This window comes from Entamoeba dispar, genomic scaffold, assembly GCF_000209125.1.
Source record: "Entamoeba dispar SAW760 scf_1105229457801 genomic scaffold, whole genome shotgun sequence".
NCBI classification, from domain to species: Eukaryota; Evosea; order Mastigamoebida; family Endamoebidae; genus Entamoeba; species Entamoeba dispar.
In genome coordinates, this window is record NW_001852874.1 from 1 (window position 1) to 18193 (window position 18193).

Sequence of the window (18193 nt, forward strand, 5' to 3'; positions counted from 1 at the left end):
AATGATAATTACAGTTATGATACAATAATATTTACAAAATGTAATTTATCATTATGAAGCACTCAATATTCACTATTTCCTAATAGTTAATTATCTTTTATTTTTATTTTTTTGCTTAATAAATTTTTGTGTACATTCTCAAATTCCTCTTCTTTTAATTTATTTATATTACTTACTATTGTTACTATATTTATTTTGTAAAATAAGAACAATTGATATATTATCAATTAGTTAATTCTATTATTTTTAACTAAAAAATAAACACTTCAATTAGTATTATTTTAAGTTATTTTGTGTATTTCTTTGGTTTTTCTTATGTTCTTAATTTCTTTCTTGACTTATTCTTTTCTTATTATTCCTTGAATAAATATTTTAATATCAATTTTTTACAAATTTATCATTATCATGTCCTTTTTATTATAACATTTCCATGTTATCTATTAAAAGTTTATTTTTATTTTATTAAAACACAATAGGAACTTTATCTTAACGAACCTAAAATGTTTTTTTTTAATTTCAGTATCGTTATTGAGTCTTTTTCAAATTAATTCGTTACCAACCAGTTTCTATTTTCTAAGCATAATCCATATTTCTTTTAAATAAAATAATTCATGGTAGTACTTGTATATTCTTAAATATAGAACAGAATATATTATTTGTTATTTATATTCTTTAACTTAAAAATAAACTTTTAAATTTAGTTAATCAAAAATGTTAAGGCTTGGGCACTCTTTTCAATCAACCAAATAAGTTCATGTGGCCTAAATCAATAACAATTAAAAAGTAAGAAAACAGACAAAAAAAATGTTTATTCTATTTTATTATACCAATGATCATTTTTATAAATTTACTAAAAAGTTTTTATATTAAAATAAATTCAAACCAAACTTTTAAACAACCAAAATGGTTTAAATTTTGTAGTTAATTTCCTAAATAATATTTTTTCTACTCGAACTTATTTAAAAATTAAAAAAAATCAACCAAAAAAATCAAATAATTATGGTTCACATCTCTCAAGATATCTTGGGTACAAACAGACCTTTCTAATATGGTCTTCTCCAAGTAACCACATAACTAAACGTTCAACTCCAAGACCATAACCTCCATGTGGACAAGAACCATACTTTCTTTGTTGAGTATACCAATAATATGGATCTGGATTCAATCCATTTGCTTTATAGGCACCCATAAGTTCATTGTAATCCCAAATTCTCATTGAACCACCAACAATTTCACCTACACCTGGCATTAAAAGATCAACAGACTCAGTTAAATCTGGATGACCTGGAACTTTAGACATATAGAAAGCCTTCATCTTACTTGGGAAGTGAATCATGAAAATTGGGCATCCAATTTCATCAGTCATTTGTCTTTCTGGTTTTTCAGAAATATCTTCACCATATTCGAATGGTTTATCTTTATTAAGAATTCCATGATCATTACAATATTTAATAGCATCAGCGTATGTCATTCTTTTGAATGGTCTAGTTGGAAGTTTTAAGTGTGGATTCATCTTTCTAATCTTATCACCATGAACAGCCATAACATTATCAATAACAGTACAAACAAGATCTTCAAGATGGTTCAAAAGGTCTTCAAATGAAATGAATGGAAGTTCTGCTTCAAGGTGAAGATATTCAGCAAGATGTCTAACGGTTCTTGATTGTTCAGCTCTGTATGATGAAAGCATACAGAATGATTTTCCAAGAGAAGCAATAACAGATTCAAGATATAATTGAGAAGATTGAGTTAAATAAGCTGGTTCATTGAAATATTGAAGTTTAAATAATGTAGAACCACCTTCACATTGAGTCTTAACAATTGTTGGTGGTTGAATTTCAGTAAAATGATTATCGTGATAATATTTTCTAAAGTACCATTGAATTTCAGATCTTAATTGGAGAACTTGTTGGGTGTGTTCAGATCTAATTACAATATGTCTGTTTTGCATTTTTTGTGGAATAGAAGAGTCTTTATTAATAATATTCTCAAGATCAATTGGTGATTCTCCAACAACTTTCCATTCAGTAACTTGCATTTCAAGATTTAATATATCAGCAATTTCAGGTGGATGATTCTTACCAGCATAGGCATTAAGTCTACCTGTAATTTCAAGTGAACATTCACGAGTTAATAATTTAATTTTTTCTGGATCACAAAGCTCTTTACCAAAAATAACACATTGACAATACCCAGAACCATCTCTTAATTCAACGAAAATAAGAGTTTTACGGGCTTTACGAATATGATATGCCCATCCTTTAAAAGTTACAAGTTTACCTTCGAGTCCAGCAGCATCACGAATATTACAAACAATTGGTGTTTCAACAGGTGTTGTAGTAGCTTCAGCCATGTTATTGGTGAATTATTATTCTTATTCTACCCTTTTATAGGGTTTCTATTTAATTTAATCATTTAAAAAACTAATACTACTGTACCAAAAAATTTTTTCTTCATCTTTCTGGTATGTTTCGTGGTGTAAACTCATGTCTACGTCTTTGAAAAAGGGTTTTTTTTATTACTTTAGTTTATATTATTATCTCGGGAATTTTTTAATAAGGGTTTTATTCTTAATTAATTCAATTTTCTGTTATTCATAGAATTCATGAAAAATATCATTGCACTTATACAGTATATTCCATCAATAACAACAAATAAACAAACTTAAGAAATAGAAATATCTAATTTGTTGTATATTACCAATTAATTTATAAATCACAAATTTAATTATTCTTTTAGAAAATGTAATATATGGCAATAAAATTTTATACAAAAATTTTAGTTTGGTGATTTGAATAAAATTAAGAAAATGAAACTTGTTAGTTCTTTTGAAAATCGAACTTCAAAAAAAAGTCAACTTATAAATTTTAATTCTTTGTGAATACTAAAGAAAATGAAATGGATTTATGTAGTAAGTTATTTATTATTTTTCAGTATTGTTATTTCTGGGATTATAGTATTTTGTATTAAACCAGAGTCATCAAATTTTTTAGTTTTATTATTCTTTCCTTCAATCTTATCACTTTTGATTCCTTATATTCATCGACCATTTAAGTTACCAGAACAGTCTTCATCAATGTCTCCTCGAATTGCCTATTCTTTGATTCAATCTTTAAAAACTAAAATTCTTCCTAAACAGGATTTTATCAGACTCACTCAATGGGCTACTAGAACCATGAAAATAAGACCGTCATTAGTTTATATTCCTACACGTCTTCCAACTACTGTAATAGGAGATATTCATGGACAATATGAAGAAGTTATACAAGTATTTTCACAAGGAATAAATAATCGTCAATACTTATTTAATGGAGATTATGTTGATCGAGGTAAACAAGGAATTGAAGTTATTACAGCACTAATGGGAGCACTTTGTTCTTCACCAGAAACAATATTTCTTGCACGTGGTAATCATGAAGACCCTGAACTACATTGGATGTATGGATTCAAAAATGAATGTTTAGGTAAATATGATACTGAAACATATCAAGTTATTTGTGAATTTTTCAAATCACTTCCTTATGCACATGTAATAGGTACTTCTGTTTTTGTTGTTCATGGAGGTATTCCACCACAACCAATTACACTGAATGATATCAATAACTTACCTCGAGGAAATATTTTTATGCAAGATGCCAATATACCAGAGTTAGCAGCAAATTTACTTTGGTCAGACCCTCAAAACAATGAAGGTACTTGTAGTTCTATTCGTGGCATTGGATGTAAATTTGGTCCAGACATTGTTAATCGTTTCTTAAGTGATAATAATTTGTCATTAATTATAAGAAGTCATGAAGTTAAAACTCAAGGATTTGAATATACAGACAACCATAAAGTTCTTACTATATTTAGTGCTAGTCATTATGGAGGTGGAAAAAATAATGCAGCTGTTGCACAAGTTATGTTTACTTCTAACTTTAGGTCACCAAAAGTTGATATTGTTGTATTAGGTCATAGAGTATTGCCAGTAAATTCAGAAACACCCCACCAAGTAATATTAGCAATATTAGCAATTATTTTTATTGTTCTTGTTGATTATTTAATGGTGATGCTTTCATAAATTCATTTTTAATTGTTGAATATTTGCGTTATGATTTTATTTTCAAATATCCCAAAAATATTTTTCTCTTTTGTTTTTAACAACAAACAATAAACTATAATTTATAGTAAATTACTATTATAAATATAATAAAACGTTTATTTTTTCCAAAAATTAAACTCGAAAATTCTAAACTTAAGCCAATGAGCACAAATCCACCTCCTAACGGGTCTATCTCTAGTGGCCCTCAACAAAATACTACTATTCCTGAAAGGAGTGTTCAAGGACAACCTCTCTATCAATCTTATCAAGGACCTAGTCAACCTCCTCAGTATCAAAGTTACGGACAATCACAATATTCAGGAGCACCTCCAATGTTCCAAAGCCATGGAAATTATCCGTCATATCAATCACAACCATCTGTGGGAATTCAACAAAGAGTAGCATCACAACAAAATGTTTATGATATTTCTTATATTCAATCAAATATTGAACAGTATTTACAATTTTATTATACAGACGATGAGATTGTAAGAGAATTAGAAAAAAAAGCAGTTCAACGTGATACAACACTATATATTCTTACTAAACTTAAAGAACAAAATCCTGGTTATTTTAAAGCCTATGAATTTAGATTGGCTTTAAAAAGTCAAATCTCTCGTTATAATGAAATTATACAACTATATCTTGCTACCTCAGCACAACAAGAACAAATCCCAATTCAACCACAACAACCTATAACTCAACAATACCCAAAAGATGTGTACTCTGACTACAATGGCGGAAGTTACATTTCTGGTCCTTATGGAGGTGATCAATCAGTTGGTATGTAAAATTTAATTTTTCATATTTGAATTATTTTTTTTATTTTTTATGAAAAAACAAAAAACCCTTCATTTTTTCTTCTTTTCATTTTAACTATTGTTTATTATAATTTTTTATTATTATGAAAAAAAGTTGTTTTTCTCTTCGTCTCATTAAAAGAACTTTGTTATTACTATTTCATAACCACAAACAATGTTCAATTTCAAACTAGATTCATCCCTTCAACTCCCTCAACAACAGCAAAACACAAACAGTTTATTTGGTAGTTTTGGTTCTACACCAACTATTACTAAAACACAATCTTCAGATACATTACATCCTTTTCAAAATCCTTTTGTTTTTCCTACGAAAAGTTCAAGTATTATTAGTAGTGATAATACAATTAAAGAAAAAGAACAAACTCAAACAAAAGAATTTCAAAGTGAAATAAAACCAAAAATTAAATTAACTAATTATGAATCAGAAGATGACCAACTTATAAGCGATGATGATGACGATTGTAGTACTATTTCAATGAATGATGATAGTTCTACATCAATAAGTGAAATAGAAATAGAAAAAAGAGAAAAGAAAAAAGAGGATAATGTTAGTAATATTAGTATCGATCAATTAATGAAAACTAATATAGGTTCTATGCCACTTCAATTTAACCCTGAACAAACTAATGACTTTAAACCAGAATTCCAAATATTACCACAACACTTTTCAGAACAAAATACTGAAAAACCAACTACTGATGATCAACAAACAAATAGTTTTGTTTTTGTTCTTCCAGAAGGATTTAAAACGAATACAACTTCTTCACAACAACAAAACCCATTCCTTTCACAAACCAGTGGAAGTTTTTCTATTCAACAACAATCAACTCCATTTGGATTTATACAACCAACGACTCAGTTCAATTTTTCAAACATAAATTTAATGACAAGTAATGATAAAAGGAAAGAAGAGATCGATAAAACAGTAAACAACTACCTTGGAAAAAAAATAACACCACTCGATGAAGAAAAAAATAAAGAAATTGTTCAGAAGTTAAAAGAAAAGAATATATCATTAACTATTGAACCAGACTTTATTAAAACTGTAGGAGAAAAATATTATAACATGATAAAAAATGTTAATAGTATTGATGAGTTAAATGCTATTATTAAACCAATGGTAGAAAGTCTTGGAGTTCAATGGGAAGAATTCATTTCATTATTTAAATATAGTACTCCAGAAGATTTATTTGATCTTCTTATACAATCGTTAAATTAAATAACCTCATTGAGTGCTATTAATTGAATTAAAGAATATAATTGGTTTAAAAAAATAAATAGAAAATAGAATTTTTATAACGAAAAAGAACTTTAAAAAGTAAAAAATGAATGTTCAAATTTATAGTGTCATTATTATCAATAAAACTGGTACTCTTCAGTGGATGAGGGATTTTAGTGAAAAACCAACTAAAAGAACTGAAAATGACCCATTATATTTAGCATCATCTTTTCATGGATTTAGTGTAGTTGCAAGTCAAATAAATCCATTGTTAAAAGAGAGTGATGGAATTCAAAAAATACAAACAAGTAATTTTTCGTTACAATGTTTACATACACAAACTGGAGTTGAATTTTTAGTTATAGCTTCACCTCAATCAGCGCCAGTTCTTGGAGAATTTTTGTCACAACTATATATCCTTTATGCGGACTATGTATTAAAAAATCCATTTATTATTTCAGAAATGATTATTAAATCAAAGAAATTTGAAACTAAAGTCAGAGAATTAGTAACTTCATTAAAAGGAACTTCACAATAATAATTCATATTTTTGTTTTAAATGACAAAATAATATTTTGTTATTCTTTTTTACAAGAAAATAAAAAAGAATTTTCTAATAAAGAAAAAAAATGAAGAACTAGAAATAGACTTAATGCTTTCTCAAAGAGTTAAACCGAGTACAAATAATGTGTTTCATTTCTTTGAATACAGACAATTAGAACAATTTCAAAATGGACGATTTGATGGAATTATTAATTTTGGAGATGACAAACTTGCTATTAAAGTAAATCATAATTCATATTCAACTATTAGAATAGAAACCACAAGTACATATTTATATATTCCTGTTTCATTTGAAAGTGTTTATGGTAAAATTGAAGAGTATTGTTATCTTTCTCCTGATCATATTATTTCTGTTGAAACACAAAATAATGATCCGTACACGAATAAATTAGTTATTTATTGGGATGTTGAAAGAAATGGAAAAAGTGAAATAATTGATGTTGGGAATAAAATTATTTCTATCGCAGCACATGATGGTAGAATTGCTGTAAGTGTTGAAAATATTGGGATATTATTATATGAAATAACAGATGTTGTAAGGTTAATTGCTAAAATTCAATGTAAAGGGGGAATAATTAAAATTCATAGAGATTATATTATCAATTATGTTGATCACATTGTTACAATAATGGATATCAGAATTGTTAGTAGAACAGAGTTTTTTGATAATCTTGGAGATCCTATTATTTCTGATACCAAATATAGATGGAATGCTGTTGATATAGATGTTGAAGTATATGGTGAAAAACATATCACTCATGCAATGACATTAATGCAAGAACGTATGATTGGATTAGACACTACGGTATTTATTCCACAAAGAATAGAAGAAAAAGAGGAAGGAGTTAGAGTTGTTCTTGGTTCACAAAACAAACTTGAAGTTTACTACATTTCATATAATAATTCTGATTTAAAAATTACAATGATTTCATCATATAATTTCACACAAACAAAAGATGATAATAAAGGGAAAATAGTTGCTACTCCATGTCATGTTTTAAGACTTCATCAAGAAAATGGAATGAGTGCTATTGATATTTATCCACTTAGGAAATATTTTTCTAATCAATTTGAAGCAGATATGGGAAAGATTAATGAATTTAGAGTTGGAGATTCTACTACAGATCTTCCTTGTATGTCTAAGATTAATCTTCCAGGTATAACTGATTTAGTTGTTGTAAATCATAAAGTAGTTATTGTAAGAAGTATTGGACCAGAAAGAAATGGTATTACAGATCATTCATTCAATGAAGTGTTTATATTAGAACCGTTAGTTGTTCGTCTATGTCAAGAAATTAAAAATGATATGCAAAGAACAATAACTCAGTTAAATAAGAACCAAGACACATGTGCAATTCAAATTGCTATTTCTTATAAAACATATTACGAGTTAAGTGTTATTCTTGAAGCATATATTAGTGATATACATCATTTTATTAGAAGGAAAAACAATAATTGGACTGATTTGTATTGGAGAGATGTTATGAGTGATGAGGCTATAGTTGTTAAAGATACATTAAAACAACTATATTCTATTATTGCAGAAGAGTTATTAGATTCTAAGAAAGGAGAATTAGCAGCGTATTATTTCTCTAAAGCAAATACATCATTTAGTCATGTTGTAGATCGGTTTATTATTTGTGAAGTAAAGAGTTGTATTAATCTTTACTTTGATGAAATATTTTTTAAGGCAAATAAAGAAACAGGAGCAACGTTAATGGCAACAGAATATGATAAAGTTTTTAGATTACTTGAAAATGATCCTGAGAAATTTATTGAAATAACCATTCAACCAGCATTTCAAGATCATGCTAAAGAATTAAATTCATTACTTGAATTAGGAAAACAAAGACAGAAAATTAAAGGAATTATTTCTCAAAAAAGAAAAGGAACTAAAGAACAAGAAGCAGCTTATTATCTTGAAACGTGTTGTGTTTATGCAGAATATATATTGATGTTACATGAACAACCTCAAGAAGCAACTAAAATAGATATCTTTAAAGAATTAAATACTCGAGGAAGTAAATCATATGAGTATGACGTTATTAATAAATATAAATCTATTTTATTTGATACAAGAGGTGGAAAAGTAGTCAAACAACCAATTGTTAATGTTATTGAAAATAATAGACCATTATTATTTATTGCATTAATGGAATCAGATATTGAATTGTCACAAAAATATATTGATTCTCAACCTACTTGTGAAGTAATAAAACTAGCTGCTTATGAACATTTATATAAAGAAAATAAAAGTTATGGAAAACAATTATTAGAAATATATTTAAAATTAATCAATTCAACTTTAGAATACCCAATGCATGAAACATTAGACAAGAAATATAAAGTAATTTTTGAACGTAGTTTAAATGAAATTAATTGTCAAGTACCAGAATGGATTCCAAAAGAATTATTGACAAATATTTTTATAAAAAAAATTATTTCTTTATTAACTCAAGAACATAACCTCCAATGCAATATCAATTCTATTAATCCTCAACTTCAATTTATTGAACGTTATGCTGTTAGGAAAATCAATTGTGGTGAATTCATTAATTTCCTTCATTTACATTATAAAGGTGTAATTCTTGGATATATACGAGAATTATTTAATGACCAACAAGCACTAGAAAAAATTGCAATTGAAGCACTAACTTATGAAGATGATTTGAGGGATACAATCTTCGATTTAATTTCAACTCATTTATCTATCAAATCTTTTTGTTCTATTGCAGCTCATGCACCAACAATAGACTTATCTCCATTCCTCCGTAAATGTATTGGAAATTCATTTTATAATAAACATCTCATTGACCTTTGTGATGCTTTTCCAAAAGAATAATCGAATTTTCTCTTGATTTTTAATTAACACCATTAAAAGATTTAAAAGAACTAGAAATTATAAAAATATTAATTGATTTTCTATTAGTTATTACTTTTATGGATATATGGAACAACAACATTTCTTTTTTCTTTAATTTTGTAAATGAATCATTCAGGATCTTAAAAATTTAGTCTTTGATTCACGCTTGCCAATGAAGAATGTTTTACGACCAATAGCACAACACGTATTCAAGCAAACGTTTGTTTTAAATTCATCCTGAGTATTATATTTTTACCATTCAGTGAAATCACTGTTGAAACTGACGAAGTAAATGAATACATGTTTGAAGAAGACAGTGTGTTTTCAGAAGGGTTTGATGAGAGTGGTTATACATCAGAATTTTCTGATCTTGAATGGGATAGAATTTATGATGACGTTGTTATTCCTCCACGTGACTCAAATCCAATCAAATTAGTTCTTTCAGTACCAAATAGTGTATTTGATGATTGTGAAGAAATTAATCAAAAATTAATGGACTCTAACCTCCATGAAGATGTTTTTGAAATAACTTCAAATGGATTTTTCTTAATCTAAATTTGTTTCAAAAATGAAAGAGAAAGAAGAACAAAACTTAATTGAATAACAACCCTTTTAAAAATATATCTTTTCAATAAAAGAATTAATAATACAAGACTATTCATGCTTGTAAATTAAAAAAAAGAAACAATATGAAATAAAAAAGATTTCATTTGATTTATGGGAAAACTTTGAAGTCAGTTGTACATTGAATTGATGTATCAACACTATCCAATTTAATTTCATTAATTTTTAGACCAGAATATGTTTGGTCAACATCAAATTCAATTTTGACCGGAAACATATCATCTGTTCTAAGATTATTATCATTCAATGTAAATTCCATAGCTCCAGTACTTCCTTGTTCTACATTTCCGATTATCCATTCAAGACCATCTTCTGTATTGTATGTTCCTTCACAACTATCAACAATAACATTTTCTTTAACAGGAACAATAATACGAAGATTGTTTAATTGTTTTTTTGTTTCATAAGAGATTGTCATGCTAAGGTGGTCCTCTTCTTCTGATGGCCAACAAGTAACACTGATTGGTAATGACTCATTGTCTGTAGAAGTATAACTCCATTTGATAAGAAGAGATGGTGTTGATCCGATGGCATATCCTTTAGCATTAGTCTTTGGAATTAATATATGATCTTTATTAAAAGCAGTAGTATCCATTTGAGGATGTAATTGTGTTTTTAATGGTAATTCATAATGATTAATTGTAATAGGGGTATGTGTTAAAGAAGCATCAGCAACAGAAACGCTCAATGAACCAGCTAAGCTTAATGAACAAGTAGAATTTTCAGAGTACATTGAACATGAAACATTTTCAATTAATTTAATAATCATATTTTCAGTCATCAATTTCTTTTCTTTAATAACTTTCTTTTCTTGATTTGGTTGTTGTTGTTCTTCTTCTTGACTAGCAGAATTGTCTTCGTTATTAAGAACATTTTTTTCTTCTTCTTCATCAAATAAAATTTTCTTTTGTTTACCAAGAGTGATACCTCCTTTCTTCATTTTTATTGTTTCTTTCTTTTTCTCTTTTTCAATACGTCTTCTTTCTTCTTCTTCTTGCATTTTAATCATTTCTTCTTGTTGAATTCGTTGAATTTCTTGATATTTTTCATCGATAGCTCTTTGCTCTTTTCCTTTTTGTTTTTCCATTTTTTCTCTTGACTTTTTTTCTGCTGATAACTCTGAAGCCTTTTGTTGAGCAAGTTTTTTAGCATCATTTTTCTTTTGTTTAAGTTCAAGGAAATAAAGTTCTTCTTCTTGACTTTGCATAGCTAAGTTTTGTTCAACATCAGATGAAGTTAATTTTTCACATGTTCCATCAAAGTTACAAAATTCAGAAATGATGTCAGTAATCACAAAAACATCTGAACATATTTTTGCCTCTGTTATACCATCAAGTCGTTGTGATAATACAGAAACAATGCATTGAAGAATTTGAGTATCTTCAACAATATTAGAATTAATTGAAGTAATTAATACAACATAAATATCGTCTACAGGTTGGTATATATATTTAATCTTTTCTAATTGAATAAAAGTAACTTGACTATCTTTTTCTAATCGTGAGAACTGAGCAAGTATTGATGAAAAATTCTTTAATTTATAATTTTGTATTGCTGTTAAAATATTACCTCCACGTGATATTAGTGCAACTGAGTAAATAGTCTAATTGTTAGTAAATATAATTAAAATGAAACAATTTAATAGTGATGAACCAAACCATTGTTCTTTTCTTTTTTTCTTTTTTTTTAGTTCTGTTCTTTTTTTTTTGTGAAAGGAGAGGTCTGAGTTAATAAAACAATTAATAACAAATTATATTCCATTTTGCAAAAATTAATTAGAAAAACATAAAAATTTAAAACAAAGAGTAATAATTGAAAACTGAATATTATTTTTATTAATCATCTGTTCATGATTCATGAAATTATCTTCTTCTTAGTTAGTTATACGGTTTGCCAAAGCATCAACATATCAATTTGTGGAGATGGAGTTGTAGATGTTTTTGACGAAGAATGTGATTCCACAGAACACTGTACAAATTGTTACTGTGATAATGGATATGAAAGTGTTAATAATACTTGTATTCCTAAATGTGATATTGAAGGCTGTATTAATGGGTGTATTAGTCCAAATGAATGTGCTAGCTGTATTGAACCTGCATATCAATGGGATTGTCATAATTGTGGAAAAGGATATCATATGGAAGGTTTTATGAATTGTGTTCCATACAATGTGAGTGATGTTTATGGTTGTGATAAAATGTTAAAAGATACTTCATTAAGTACTGTTAAAATAATTCAATTGGATTCTTCACTATTAAATAATGCTCAAGAATACACATTATATTTAAAAGATTTTAGACTAACTGTTGGTCATTGTAATTCTGTGTTTGATCCAAGTTCTCCTTATGTTAAAGGGATTTGGATTGAACTTAATGTTATTGATGAAGGGTATTATATTATTGAAACTGAAAAAGAATATTCTAAAACATTGATTGAATATATCAATGCCCAACAATTTCGTTATGGGTTTGATTCAATTATAACTGTACAAAATGAATGCTTTAAAACAGAAAAAATTGGATTTGCAACTTGTCTTGGTAAAAACAATGATTTAAATGATTATATATTATCAGCTTCATTCCTTTCTTATTTTCAAGTAAGAAAATATTACCTTCATGTGTTTGGTCATTATGGAATTGTACCTACAAAAGATTTAAAGTTATATGTTAGAAAAATTAATCACCCTTGCACAGAAAGATATGTTCGACTTTTATGGAGTGACATGATATCATCAACATTTGTTGCAGTGGTTAATACTGTAGACTCATTAACAAGCTTATCACCATGTTCTCGTCAACTACAACCTGGGACTTGGTTTTTTCTTAAAGGTGCTGATGAAACAATTATGATATCTGCTTGTAACAATTCAGTTCTTTATGACACTTATATCCATCTTATACAAGTCCCAAAAATAAATGATGATTTTACTAATGTTAGTTGTAGTGAAAACGATAGTGTTTGTGTTGGTTATAGTGATAGAGGTTGTGGAGTTGCAGCAAAATTAATGCACAAATTAAATTCATTACATGATTATTTCATCTTTGTTTCAGCAACAGAAAAGACTCAATTAAATGTCGAGTTTTCTACAGCTTGTCCATATAATTGTTTAAATGGGGTATGCTCTGTGTCTAAAGGAGGATGTATTTGTAATGAAGGGTATATTGAGAGAAATAATGGATGTACAAAATGTGGAAATGGTGTTATTGATGAAAACGAAGAATGTGATCCATCTAATAAAACTGTTGTTGAATATTACTGTTCTGAAGAAACATGTATGTGTTCCTTTGGATATGTACCTGTTACTATTGATGGGATTACAAAATGTGCAATTTCAACATGTGGAAATAATGAAATAGATGATTATGAAGAATGTGATGGTGGAAGAGGGTGTGACCATTGTCATTGTATTGGCGATTATTATCCTTATGCTAAACCACGTAAAGATTGTATCCTACCTTCATGTGGTAATGGAAGAATTGATTCAGGAGAAGAGTGTGATGGAGGAAAAGGATGTATTGAATGTGAATGTCAACCAGGATGGTACCCAAAACATAGTTCTGATTGTAGAACATATTCTACAAAGCTGTTGGTATTAGCGATATTTCTTCCTGGGTTAGGAATATATATATTCTTTGTTTTGGTCTTATCAATTATAAATGCTATCAAATATACTCTCTTGATAGAAAAGATTAAATTTGAATTAAATCACCAAAACATTATTTGTGGTGATGCTATAATTCCATTCGACCCTTCTTACTGTTATGAAATACCTGTTCTAAATGAATACTTTAAAATTCATCCACAATCTATTAATTTTATGAATGACAAAACAGATATAGATGTTGGTGTTGTTGCTGAATCAACTTGTGTTATAACTAATTTTTCAAATGAAACAATGAACTTTATCTTTCATGGCAAAAAAGATTTGAAACATGAATTAGTTTTTACACCATGTAGAGGTATCCTTAGAAAGGGTCAAGACAAAGAAATTAAAATACAATTATTGATGCATTGTACTACAATTATTAATGAAGGAATTAATGTCACTGTTGGATTTTCTCATTTTAAAAAGTTAATGAATGAATACCAACATCAACACAATCTAAATGGAATAAAACTAGATAGATCAAATAAATCTCAACGTTCATTTAGGTCATCATTTTCTAGTGTATCAAATCAAAACTCAACCTCATCAGATGAAGTCCCTTTAAAACCATCAAAAGCAAAACAATTTTTTGTAACTTTAACTTTAGAAGCTCAAAGTAATTTATCATATAAATTAGATATTAGTGATATTACTACCTATCAACCTCCAATAGGTGAAGGAACATTTGGCATTGTTTATAAAGGACATTGGAGAAATCTTGATGTTGCTGTAAAGTGTGTTAAAACTGATGTTGTATCTATTACAGATCTCATACAACCTTTTACTGAAGAAGTTAAATTATTAGAAAAATTACGTTCTCCATGCATAGTTTCATTTATGGGATATTGTATTGATGAAGAAACAATATGTTTAGTATTAGAATATTGTCCACTTGGTTCATTGAAAAAATACCTTCAATCAATGCCAACTTCAACTCTTCTTAAACTACGTTTTTGTCAAGATATTTCTCGTGGAATGTTATATCTCCATGAAAATAATATTATTCATAGAGATCTCAAGACTGACAATGTGTTAGTTTCAAGTGATAATCCTTATGATGTTGTTGTATGTAAAGTTAGTGATTTTGGAACTTCAAAGTGTTTCATTGAACAATCAAATTTAAAAGAAAAAAAAGATGTTGGAACGCCAATGTATATGGCTCCAGAAATCCATTCAGAAGGAATACTCAAACTTAAATCAGATGTATTTTCATTTGCAATTTGTATGTTAGAAATATGGTTAGGAACATCTCCATATAATAGTGATCTATTTCCTAGTGCAGATTCAATTTTTAATTTTGTTTGTGAAGGGAAAAGACTTCATATTCCTAAACAATGTTTATATCATGATATGATAAAGAAATGTTGGAAAGGAACTGTTGATTCTCGACCCTCTTTTAAAGACATCGAAGAATACTTTGAAGAATTAGTGAAGAATACTCGAGAACACAATGAAACATCAACCTTAATAAAAACAATAAAATAAAAGAATAAAGTCATGACATATAAATTTACAATAATTATTTTGATAAATTAGTAAAAGTCTGAATTCTAAACATTGTTTAATATGATTTGTAAAGTTAAAAAGTAATTTCCCTTTAAATTACTTTTAGTTTCATACAGAGTAAATGATTTGAGTAATGTATTTATTAAGAATCAAGATAATAGAATAAAGATACACCGAAATTATTATTTAAATCTTCTTAACGAAAAATTTAATTTAAGTCTTTAAAGAATAATAAAATTATAAAATTTATACAAAAATAAAAATAAACTTGATTATTTATTATAAGATAATAAATCTTTAATTTCTATTATTCTAGTCTTAATAATATATTGTTTGAGAAAAAAAAAACATCTAATTTACTTCATTCATTTAAAAAGTTATAATTGATTAATAATTTTCATAACCATCTATTGATAAAAGAAATTTACTTCATTGTTTAAAATTCTTTACTTCTTTAAATATATAATTTCATTAATAAAACAACTACTAAAAATGTGTAAAAACAAGGTTGATAATAGTTCAGCACTAAATTACATTGTAGAATATTCTGGTGGTAAAATAGAACTAATATTTAAACCAGAAGATAAAGTATCATGTCTTAATGGAAAAACAGTTCTTTCTCCTTTTTTGTTTTGCAACAAATAATTTAATTTAACTTGTAAAGATGAAATGTCATTCTTTAAACTATCAACTTGATACGTTAAAATATTTTTTTCTCCCTCTAGTTTATAAATAACTCCTTTCATTTTAGCAAGTTCAACCTCACTATCTTCTTTATTTATTTTTTCTTTAAAAAGCTGTTTTTTTAAATTTTCTATTTCTTTGGTGTACTGACATTTTTCTTCATTTAGACGTTCAATTGTTGTCTTTAACTCTTTTTTTTCATTTTCTATTCTTTCACCCCTTTCTAGAGCAAGTTTCATTTGAATAAATAGATCAACACTAATATTAACAACTTCTTGCATGGATAAAATAATCTTTTTTGAGTTTTTTATAGAATAAATTAATTTATTTAATATTTTTATTATAAATAAAACTATTAATTTTTAATTAAAAGTATCATTTAAATAAGACGTTAAAAAACTATGTCGTTTTTACATCTTTTCTAATGGCTCTAATCCAAGGAGTCTTAAACCATTTCCTAAAACAATTCTTGCACAATAGAAAAGGAATAATCGAGCTTTAGCTATTTCTGGCTCACTTCCTTTAACCCTAAGAGTAGAGAATGCTGAAGCAATGACATGAGATAATTCAAATAAATAAGAAACAAGTGTATTTGGTTCAAGATTACGATAAGTATTCATAATAACATCACCAAACTTAGCAATATTCATTATAAGATTCTCTGCTTCTTTTTCTGTTAATAATGAGAAATTAACTTCTGAAGCTTTTGGAATTTCAATACCTGATTTTCTTTCAACGCCACAACATCGTGCATGAGCATATTGTAAATAAGGTCCAGTATATCCTTCAAATGATGTCATTCTTTCTCTATTATATTCATAATCTTTAATTCTTTTAGCATTAAAGTCTTGAATAAAAACAGCAGAAACTCCAATCTTATCAGCAACTGTTTCACGTTCATTTTCATCAATCTCTGAAATCTTTTCTGGATTCTTTTGCATATTTTCTAACATTGTAGCTTTAGCGTCATCAAGAATATCTTGTAAAAATACAGCAGTACCTCTTCTAGTAGACATACCCATAACCATACCAAAACTAATGTGATAACACTCTTTAGCCCAACTATATCCTAATAATTCAAGTATCTTAAATAGTTGTTTAAAATGTAATGTTTGTTGTGTAGCAACAACATAATAACATTTACTAAATGAGTATGTGTTATGTCTCTTAATAGCAGAAGCAATATCACGAGTTAAATAAAGAGTAGACCCATCATCCTTTTTTAATAAAGCAATACCTAATTTATATTTTTCTAAATCAACTATTAAACATCCCTTATCCATTTTAGAAATACCTTTAGCTTCAAGGTCTTTAAGAACTTGATCAACTAATTCCCAATCAGTCTCACTTTCTCCAGTAAAAATATCAAATGAAACATTTAATCTTTCATATGTCTTCTTAAGATCTTCAAGGGCTAATGACCTGAATAACTTCCATTTTACAAGATAAGCCTCATCTCCCATTTCCATATGTTTAAAGAAATCCTTACCTTGAGCCCTAACATTATCATCTTTAGCTTTGTCAGCATTGATCTTAACATAAACATCATATAAATGTCTGATTGGATTTCGTTTTAATTCTTCTTCACTTCCATATTTCTCAAATCCAATAGCAAGAAGACCAAATTGACTTCCCCAATCTCCTAACCAATTCATTGAAATAACATTAAATCCAAGAAGTTTATGAATATTTGCAATAAAATTACCAATGATAGTAGAACGCAAATGTCCTGCATGGAAAGGTTTAGCGATATTAGGAGATGAAAACTCAACAATAACATTTTGTCCTTCTCCTAATGTGCTTCCACCAAACTTCTCTTTTTCTTCAGCAACTTGATTAAGAATCATCTTAGTAAGAGCACTTTTATTTATTGCGAAATTTAAGAATGGACCAGTAACAGTAACACGTGAAATAATATCATTTGGTTTAATTTGTTCAGCCAATTGAGAAGCAACGATATTTGGATTTTTTTCTTCGGTTTTCATTTGTCTAATAATCTTTGCTACAGGAACAGAAAAATCTCCGAGCTCTTTCTTTTTACATAACTCAACTGATCGTTCAGCAAAATCAATTGGAATACCAGCAACACTAGAAATTGTTTCAGCAATTGATTTCTTGAAGGGTGAAAGCATTGAATGATATTATTATTGATTTTGAAAACCCTATTTCTTTTTTAATGGAACAT

At 27.5% G+C, this 18193-nt stretch overlaps 10 protein-coding genes across 10 annotated transcripts, besides 19 other annotated features; 6 read left to right on the forward strand and 4 right to left on the reverse strand.

The window, feature by feature from the left end:
• Positions 1–86: 86 nt before the first annotated feature.
• Positions 87–128: a sequence feature (AT_rich).
• A 24-nt stretch (positions 129–152) lies between these two features.
• Positions 153–262: a sequence feature (AT_rich).
• A 100-nt stretch (positions 263–362) lies between these two features.
• Positions 363–398: a sequence feature (AT_rich).
• A 40-nt stretch (positions 399–438) lies between these two features.
• Positions 439–468: a sequence feature (AT_rich).
• Positions 469–646: 178 nt separating this feature from the next.
• Positions 647–700: a sequence feature (AT_rich).
• A 135-nt stretch (positions 701–835) lies between these two features.
• Positions 836–878: a sequence feature (AT_rich).
• Positions 879–955: 77 nt separating this feature from the next.
• Positions 956–977: a sequence feature (AT_rich).
• A 20-nt stretch (positions 978–997) lies between these two features.
• On the reverse strand, positions 998–2353 carry EDI_190470 (asparaginyl-tRNA synthetase, cytoplasmic, putative; the record flags this gene model as incomplete). Its single annotated transcript, XM_001733784.1, has 1 exon — positions 998–2353. One exon carries the CDS (start codon positions 2351–2353, stop codon positions 998–1000), a length of 1356 nt encoding a protein of 451 aa, XP_001733836.1.
• A 723-nt stretch (positions 2354–3076) lies between these two features.
• On the forward strand, positions 3077–4060 carry EDI_190480 (serine/threonine protein phosphatase PP1, putative; the record flags this gene model as incomplete). The annotated part of the gene is made up of 1 exon (XM_001733785.1): positions 3077–4060. One exon carries the CDS (start codon positions 3077–3079, stop codon positions 4058–4060), a length of 984 nt encoding a protein of 327 aa, XP_001733837.1.
• Positions 4061–4155: 95 nt separating this feature from the next.
• Positions 4156–4194: a sequence feature (AT_rich).
• Positions 4195–4242: 48 nt separating this feature from the next.
• Positions 4243–4872, forward strand: EDI_190490 (uncharacterized protein; the record flags this gene model as incomplete). Its single annotated transcript, XM_001733786.1, has 1 exon — positions 4243–4872. One exon carries the CDS (start codon positions 4243–4245, stop codon positions 4870–4872), a length of 630 nt encoding a protein of 209 aa, XP_001733838.1.
• Positions 4870–4914: a sequence feature (AT_rich).
• A 49-nt stretch (positions 4915–4963) lies between these two features.
• Positions 4964–4995: a sequence feature (AT_rich).
• A 61-nt stretch (positions 4996–5056) lies between these two features.
• Positions 5057–6121, forward strand: EDI_190500 (uncharacterized protein; the record flags this gene model as incomplete). Its single annotated transcript, XM_001733787.1, has 1 exon — positions 5057–6121. One exon carries the CDS (start codon positions 5057–5059, stop codon positions 6119–6121), a length of 1065 nt encoding a protein of 354 aa, XP_001733839.1.
• A 45-nt stretch (positions 6122–6166) lies between these two features.
• Positions 6167–6201: a sequence feature (AT_rich).
• Positions 6202–6227: 26 nt separating this feature from the next.
• On the forward strand, positions 6228–6659 carry EDI_190510 (synbindin, putative; the record flags this gene model as incomplete). Its single annotated transcript, XM_001733788.1, has 1 exon — positions 6228–6659. The coding sequence occupies one exon, from the start codon at positions 6228–6230 to the stop codon at positions 6657–6659; it is 432 nt and encodes a 143-aa protein (XP_001733840.1).
• Positions 6655–6752: a sequence feature (AT_rich).
• A 21-nt stretch (positions 6753–6773) lies between these two features.
• EDI_190520 (uncharacterized protein) lies at positions 6774–9527 on the forward strand (the record flags this gene model as incomplete). Its single annotated transcript, XM_001733789.1, has 1 exon — positions 6774–9527. The coding sequence occupies one exon, from the start codon at positions 6774–6776 to the stop codon at positions 9525–9527; it is 2754 nt and encodes a 917-aa protein (XP_001733841.1).
• Positions 8728–8756: a sequence feature (AT_rich).
• Positions 8953–8980: a sequence feature (AT_rich).
• Positions 9104–9138: a sequence feature (AT_rich).
• Positions 9528–10263: 736 nt separating the features above from the next.
• Positions 10264–11833, reverse strand: EDI_190530 (coatomer subunit delta-1, putative; the record flags this gene model as incomplete). The annotated part of the gene is made up of 2 exons (XM_001733790.1): positions 10264–11656; positions 11808–11833. The coding sequence occupies 2 exons, from the start codon at positions 11831–11833 to the stop codon at positions 10264–10266; spliced, it is 1419 nt and encodes a 472-aa protein (XP_001733842.1).
• Positions 11104–11281: a microsatellite.
• Positions 11834–11835: 2 nt separating the features above from the next.
• Positions 11836–11880: a microsatellite.
• Positions 11881–12021: 141 nt separating this feature from the next.
• Positions 12022–15303, forward strand: EDI_190540 (serine-threonine protein kinase, putative; the record flags this gene model as incomplete). Its single annotated transcript, XM_001733791.1, has 1 exon — positions 12022–15303. One exon carries the CDS (start codon positions 12022–12024, stop codon positions 15301–15303), a length of 3282 nt encoding a protein of 1093 aa, XP_001733843.1.
• Positions 15304–15526: 223 nt separating this feature from the next.
• Positions 15527–15636: a sequence feature (AT_rich).
• Positions 15637–15854: 218 nt separating this feature from the next.
• On the reverse strand, positions 15855–16289 carry EDI_190550 (uncharacterized protein; the record flags this gene model as incomplete). Its single annotated transcript, XM_001733792.1, has 1 exon — positions 15855–16289. One exon carries the CDS (start codon positions 16287–16289, stop codon positions 15855–15857), a length of 435 nt encoding a protein of 144 aa, XP_001733844.1.
• A 22-nt stretch (positions 16290–16311) lies between these two features.
• Positions 16312–16395: a sequence feature (AT_rich).
• Positions 16396–16418: 23 nt separating this feature from the next.
• On the reverse strand, positions 16419–18140 carry EDI_190560 (arginyl-tRNA synthetase, putative; the record flags this gene model as incomplete). The annotated part of the gene is made up of 1 exon (XM_001733793.1): positions 16419–18140. The coding sequence occupies one exon, from the start codon at positions 18138–18140 to the stop codon at positions 16419–16421; it is 1722 nt and encodes a 573-aa protein (XP_001733845.1).
• Positions 18141–18193: the final 53 nt, after the last annotated feature.